The sequence below is a fragment of the Chroicocephalus ridibundus genome, chromosome Z, assembly GCF_963924245.1.
Source record: "Chroicocephalus ridibundus chromosome Z, bChrRid1.1, whole genome shotgun sequence".
Taxonomy (NCBI): Eukaryota; Metazoa; Chordata; class Aves; order Charadriiformes; family Laridae; genus Chroicocephalus; species Chroicocephalus ridibundus.
In genome coordinates this window covers 7,958,349-7,965,623 of record NC_086316.1, presented here as the reverse complement: position 1 = coordinate 7,965,623, position 7,275 = coordinate 7,958,349, and the positions used below count along the sequence as shown (strand labels likewise).

The window sequence follows — 7,275 nt, the reverse complement described above, 5'->3', positions numbered from 1 at the left end:
CCCTCTTTGGGGAAGAAGGGTTTATGATGGAAGAAAGGCCTCAAGGGATCTATCAGTCCATCCTGACTGCAAGACACTCGCTACTCTTATCGAGCTGAGGAAGCCTTCATGAAAGTGTTGGCAATCAGGGACAGTCCACAAAGCACTGAAACACCCTTTAATTCTACAAAGTAAACTTCTGAACCTCCCAGCACAGCCGTGCTGCTCCACACATTACAAAGGTAAATTTGGAAGCGCAGTGCTTTTCAAGCTCATCTGCTGGTCATAAAGATGCTCTGCCCTTCAATGGCAAAGCATTTCTTACAGAAGGAAAAGCCAAAAACAACAAAGACAGCACACCCCAGCTTCTCTGAGGTACATCACTTGCAAATAGACATTAAAAAACATTAAGCCTTAAATAACAAGCTTAGAAGTTTTTCCAATCAAAAGTTTTATTGACATTCTTGGCAAATTAATCTAAATTTATGATCTTGGTCTCTCCTTCTTGCCCTTGTACAAAGCCAACAGAGAAACGTTGGCTACTTTGACAACCTTGAAGCGAACTCCAGGAATGTCACCAACAGCATGACCCTTGCGACCGAAACCAGCAACCAGAACTTCATCGTTTTCCTGCAAGGAAAGGCCACAGAGTTACAAAGGTATAAACAAGGTTTACAAAAGTATAAACATTAAACCTGTACATTAAACCTTCTGAAATGAGTAACATTAGAAAGTCTAGGGTGTGGCTCAAATTTAAAGGAAGGGTAGAAATACTGAAGGCTATATATATGTTTACATTAACAACGGACTGTTATCCCCTTCAGTGTTTTGGAGAAAGGAAACATAAGCCCAGGTAACATTTAGCTTGCAGGAGCACAGCTGAGAACTGGCTTTGCTAAGGGAGGGGAAAGTACAAGAACATCTCTCACATTTCCCATCTGCCTCTGCCACTACAGCTTTAAGCTACACATGGTGCAGAATGGCATGAACCCTTGACTAACCATCCCCTACATCCATCAATTATGCATTTCTTTACTTAACATACAACTTTTTATAGATCACTTCTTGATAATTACCTCAATGAAGTTCAGGCAACCATCGTTGGGAACAAAAGCTGTTATTTTTTTGCCATTTTTAATCAGCTGGACTCTGACGCATTTCCTGATGGCAGAGTTGGGCTGTTTAGCTTCTACTCCACTAAAACGGAAGCACATGGAAATAAATTAGCAAACATCAGTGTGATAAACCAGCAGATATTCATTACACCACCAGAAATTATTGTATTGCTTCGTATTAATTGCAACTTGTATTTGCTTGTCAAAACCAAAAACTATTAGTTACCTATTTAGAGCTACTGAATACATAAAAGCCCAGTTCCTAAACTGAGTAAAAATTTAAAATTAATCACCTACAGACACATACTAATTCAGTAAATAAAAATCATGGGGGCAGGGGAGGGAAGAAGAGCAATACCTTGGAGCCCTGGCAGTGTCCCAATGAAGCTTATAAATTACAAAAGAAAAAAAAAAAAGGCCAGAATACAAGTAGATGGGCTCTTTGATGCAAGACACACACTGAAAATCCACCACCCTAAATCCTAAACTGAGTTAAGTGGCGTTTTTATTCTTTCGCTTCTAAATAACCAGAATTTTTTCAAGTGACACGTGTATGAGAAAAAATACCATTCAGTATTACCACTTAGAAAAATAAACCACGTTTTCAGTCTAGCACGTAGAAGCTCATACAGATGTGGCATGTTACAGGCAGCAAAACGTCTCACATATTTAGAAAACGTAACAGCTTCGCAGTGGTTCTTCCTCGAGGTCTCTCCCGAAGGCCTCGTTCTCCGGGAGGTCTCTCCGGGACACCCAGAGCCCCCCGCCGCGCCCGGCACACGGGGTGTGCTCTCCTCATGGTCCCCCCCCCCACGAGCTCTACCCACACTTTCTCCAGGACGATCCCCTTGGCGTGGGAGGCGCCGCCGAAGGGGTTGGCCTTCAGCGCCGTGCCCAGATGGGCCTTCTTGTACTGCTTGTCGTGCCACTTCTGGTCACGGCGGTGGCTGCGGAGCTTGCGGGCGGTGCGGAGCCCTCGGCACTTCCCTGCGGAACAAAGGCGGTGAGGGATGAGGGGGCGGAGAGGGATGTGGGGGCCGCTCACCCCCACTCCGGGCCCGTGAGGCCCGGCCGCTCCCGAGGCCCGGCGGCCGTGTGGAGGGTAATGGCGGCGGCCGCGCTACCGCCCAACCCAGCGGCGAGGCCGCGAGGCTTCAGAGCCGGCGGCAAGCTGGCGGGGCAGCGAGAGGAGAGCGCTATGGACCCTCCCGCGGTATCCCCACCGCCTCAGCCCCTGCCCGTCCCGGCCCGCCCGTCCCCCGCCCGGCGCTCACCCATCCTTCCCCGCCGGCTGCCGAGCGCGAAAGAAGGAGGCCCACCCCCGCCGCGCCGCCTAGGTGCGCCCGCGAGGACCCCGCCGCGGGCTGCCCGCGCCGCGCCTGACTGAAAATACCGTCCGGCAGCGGGTGGGGCGACCCGGCGCGGCCCGGCCCCCCCGGGAGGGCGGGCGGTACAGCGGTTCTCTCAGCGGGTGGCGGCACCTCAGTGCTGTGTGCAGCTCGTTTTTAACTTTTTTAATTCGTTTTTTTCTGGGAGTTGCCGACCTCGTAGGGAGGGGGGAGGGCGGGGGGTGCGGTGCGGCGGCTGGCCGCCCGCCCGCCCGAGGTGTGGCAGCAGAAGGGCGGTGTAGCTTCTCTGAGGAAAGTCGGGGTGAAGGGCGCTGAGGGCCAGGTTGGTTTCGCCAAATGGTGCCTGTGCGGCCCTCCCCCGTAGCATCACGGAGGCTTGCAGTACTTCCCACGTGGAATGGGCTACGGAGATGATCAGAGGGCTGGAGCACCTCTCCTATGAAAAGAGAGCGAGGGTTGTTCAGCCTGGAGAAGAGAAGGCTCCGGGGAGATCTTACAGCAGCCTTCCAGTACCTAAAGGGGGCTACAGGAAAGCTGGGGAGGGTCTCTTGATCAGGGAGTGTAGCAATAGGAAAAGGGTTTTAAACTGAAAGAGGGGAAATGAGATACTAGGAAGAAATTCTCCACGGTGAGGGTGGTGAGACTCTGGCCCAGGTTGCCCAGAGAAGCTGTGGCTGCCCCATCCCTGGTGGTGTTCAAGGCCAGGCTGGATGGGGCTTTGAGCAGCCTGGTCTAGTGGGAGGTGTCCCTGCCCATGGCAGGGGGATTGGAACTAGATGGTCTTTAAGAACCCTTCCAGCCCACACCATCCCCCGGTTCTATGATTTCCCATGGTTAGGAGGAATGGAGGAGGACTCCAGTGCTTGGAAAGGGTGTGGAACAGTCTTAAAAGCAAGGAGGGCATGGTGGCATTGTCCCCGTTGTGCATGGAGTGGCCTTGGCTGCAGGTCACGAGGCCCCTTCCTTCAACAGTGTTCTTGGAGCTCACCAAGCCCCTTGGTTCTTCTTCATACTCATCAGACTCCTGCCAGGCTGCTCACAACGAGAGCAAAAGCAGAAATCTCACGTATGGTGTATTTACGGTGAGCGAGGGAGATACCAAGGAGCTCTGATGGTAGCTGAGCCAGGGTTTCTTATTTCCAACTTGTGCTTAAGTAACTAGTGGATCTATACCAGAGTAAAATCCTGTAAAAGAAACAAGCTGAAATTCTGAAAGCTACTGTTAGTCCATACTGCCGAACTCTAGCAATCTGCAGATGCCAACTGAACAGGCACTGCAGCCTCATTCAAGCAGTTAGCCCACTCCCTGAAAGAAAAAGTCGTGAACGTTCTCTTGCCTTTTTGGGATTGCTGTGAAGGAGCAATAATTAGATATAAATGTATCTTTATTAAAACAAGCTGTGTTTACAGGTTAAGCAGAAAAGACATACTTTGTTCGTGCAGGGGTGTTTTTACGCTCAATCTGGATAGAATAATTAATCAAAGCCCATTAAATAAATAATAAAATACCCATCAAAAATAACAAACATAACCCAGAAAACCCAGCAATATTTTCATCAGCAAACATTATTATGAAAAGCAACTCTTTAGAAGATGCAAATCCAATGTGGAGAATGCAATTGCTATTTGGTAATTTTAAGAATCGGGAAGTTAACCTTGTAAAAATGCTACAGCTTCGCTTTACAATCTTAATACTAGGAATACTAAAAGCTGACTAGGAAGGAAATTGATCAGTAAATAAAATGAATATAGTGAAACAAACTATGGCATTTGGTTCGTAAATATTCACTAACATGTTAAGATCTAGGAAAGATGATTGAGATGATGCTACTCTAGGGTTTGCTATTTCTTTTTAAACTTTAGCAGGACTTTGGGACACTTCTGTTAGGACAGATTTGCTTCATTTCACCATGTTCTTCAAAATTAGTATTGTTTGTTTGATCCAAAAGCGAAGAGAAGTGCTCAGGTTTAGGTCGTGTCATCTGTTGCAAAAATGTTCACTCAGATATGTCACCCAGTGTTTATAACACACAGAGGATATATTTGTATATAGAAACCATTTATTAGGGCACAGAGAGGCATACAAAAATCATAAAATTAAAATGTTTATTAGTGCTTGTGGTGGTGCAGATCCCCTTGGGCCATGTTGTGATGTCAGGACCAGCCAACATTGTGTTCTTGTATTGATGCAGGTGCAGTGGGCTGGGACGATCTGGCACTTTCTTTTCTTGGTTGCAAGTGCAGTGAGTTGGGACAATCGGGTACTTTCTTGTCCTGGTTACAAGTACAGTGAGTTAGCATGATTAGGCACTCCCTAACCATACCTGAAACTCGTGCTGCCTGGATCATAGCCTGCTCTGGAAGATACCGGAATTACTTGACAAGAACTGTGGCCAAAATGGAAAAATACTGACCAAAGTCAATCATCTTGTGATCCTATAAATAGTGATCCTACAAATAGTGCGGGATCGCAGCAGGCTGTGACCCAGTATCTCCCCCTGAGTTGGGACACCACTCAGGGTAGATTTCACAAGGATTTCAAAGATTAAATTTTGCAGGGATTTTGAAGAGTAAATTTCATAAGGATTTCAGAGCTCGCCTGCTGACAAGTGCCAACACAGGAAAGGAGTGAGTAATTCACTACTATTGTATTTCTCAAGGTTCTGAAGATTGTTTGGAACCAATAATTTACTACTTTTTGGAGAAAGAGAAACAATTATGTAGGTTAATCTCTGTATCTGTATGTATGTGCATCTGCGATTTGATTTAGGAAACACTGTTTTAAGTCTTGCATTTGTATGTGTGTTATTTGATTTAGGAAATTATTGTAAGTCTCATGTGAACCTTGCCATTTTTGAATCTTTAACTAAGTTGCTGTGTTGGTTATAGCAAATTTTTTTAAATCACTCTGATAATTGGCTGATGATTAAGATTGTTAAAAATGATACAGCCCGTGTTAATAAATCTTAAATTGTTGCTACCTCAGAGTTGTGAAGGATCCTAAAACTGGCATTCATGACAGTACTCTGGCTTGCACGAACAGAACTTACGATCTTGGTCTTCTCTTCTTGTCCTTGTACAAGCCCAACAGAGAAACACTGGCTACTTTTGACAACCTTGAAGTCCATGAATGTCACCAACAGGGTGACCCTTCCAACCAAAACCAGCAACCAGAACTTTTATCGTTTTCCCAGAATTTAACAGTAACCAGATTGTTAAAAACAACTGTATGATTTGATTGAAATAACCAATAAGAATAAAGTCAAGACTTGCTTTGGTAAATTTACATGCGTATGTACAGTGGAATAGCTGTACCCTGAGTCTGTTGAAATAGCCTCAACTTGGAAAATTAGAGCTTGACGATTTCATAGTCCGTGTTCACTAACCATCAGAACACAGTAGTTCTACACTCCCCAGAGCATCTGGTGAGGAACATTACTGTTTCTGAGCTGTTACACTGGGACAGTTAGCTCTATTGGCTTTGTATGCAGACTGTTTACCTGTATGAAGTTCAAGCAACCACTGATGGGAACGAGGGCCATTATTTTCCTGCTGTTGTGGATCAGCTGGACATTAACACCTTGCAGGATGGCAGAGTTGGGCTGCTTCACTTCTGCAGGTCCATTTGACAGAGGAGCAAACTGGACACTAAGCAGCAGTTTCTTTGCATGGGGCAGCCCCACGGTCAGTCCCTGCCAGCGCCCCAGTACTCAATGTGCCAGTCACGGATGGTCCTGTCCCCAACGCTCCTGGCTGCAGGTGCTCTCCTGGTTTGAGGTAAAACAGAACCAATTTTCTTTTCTGTAATTTTACTTTTCAGCTAAGCCTCTTCTAACTAACTGAACTCTCTGAAATTAACAGCATATTTTTAGGACACTGTCGGCTTCTAGCAGAGATAAGGCCTGATGTTTATAATTAATACCAAGGAATAGTATGCAGAAAGGCTCCTGCTTATACTTATTGCTCTGACCAACAAGGTCAGCTACTTTCATTATATGCCCTGTTGGAGGGTTGGAAGCAGAAAAGTGTAGAGGGGTCGCATCTGTGGGGAGGAGCGGACAGGACATGGGACCCAAAACTGAGCAACAGGGTATTTCATCCCATCTGCCCCACGCTCCATATAAAAGCTGATGGGTCAAAGGGTCAGGCCTCTTTCTTCAATGGTCGGCGTCCGGGGAGGAGTCTGTTTGTCTGCCTTTGATCCTGATCCATGCTTTCCTGAATCCAGATCCTCAATCCAGTTCCCATCTCTTGCAGAGTCCAGTCTGGGACTTCCCCAGTGTCTGATGGTGATGTGACTGTCATCCTGGGAGCTTGATGTGGTTTTGTATATATTGTATATATTTCATTATTTCCTTATTAATATTATTATATTTTCTTTTTACTATTTAATTAGTAATATTTCATTAAAGTAGTTTAGTTTCTTTTCAACTGCTAAGTCTCTTGTTCTCTCATTCTCTCACTTGTGAGGGAAGTCAGAGAGCATCGGTCATTTCTTTTAGTGGCCAGCCCAGCCTAAACCATGACAGGCCCCCTGCCGGGCTCTGCAGACCCACGCTTGCAAAGGTAGCCACAAGGCCCTGCTCTCATGGGGTCTGTCTTCTCCCTGGCCAAGAATCAGAAGCTTCATTCTTGATCCAGTCTCCATCCCAACCAGCTGTAGTAGGGCCTGGAGTCTGTACGGAGATTTCTGGAGGTAGGATGGCATCCTTTGGGATTTATGGGAAGGGTGCAAGGAGTAGAAGGGAGGCAAAAGAGAGAGTTGTAACAGGATTTATTTTTGCATCATCCCAGCCTGTGTGGTGGAGATGAAGGCTGAAAGGCCTGCAGGC

General features: G+C 46.4%; 1 protein-coding gene across 1 annotated transcript; it reads right to left on the bottom strand.

Annotated features, from left to right (window-relative positions):
- Positions 1 to 412: 412 nt before the first annotated feature.
- Positions 413 to 2,506, bottom strand: RPS23 (ribosomal protein S23). The gene is made up of 4 exons (XM_063321157.1): positions 2,369 to 2,506; positions 1,922 to 2,081; positions 1,056 to 1,176; positions 413 to 609 (listed from the first exon to the last, which is right to left on the bottom strand). The coding sequence occupies exons 1-4, from the start codon at positions 2,370 to 2,372 to the stop codon at positions 463 to 465; spliced, it is 432 nt and encodes a 143-aa protein (XP_063177227.1). The 5' UTR covers positions 2,373 to 2,506; the 3' UTR covers positions 413 to 462.
- Positions 2,507 to 7,275: the final 4,769 nt, after the last annotated feature.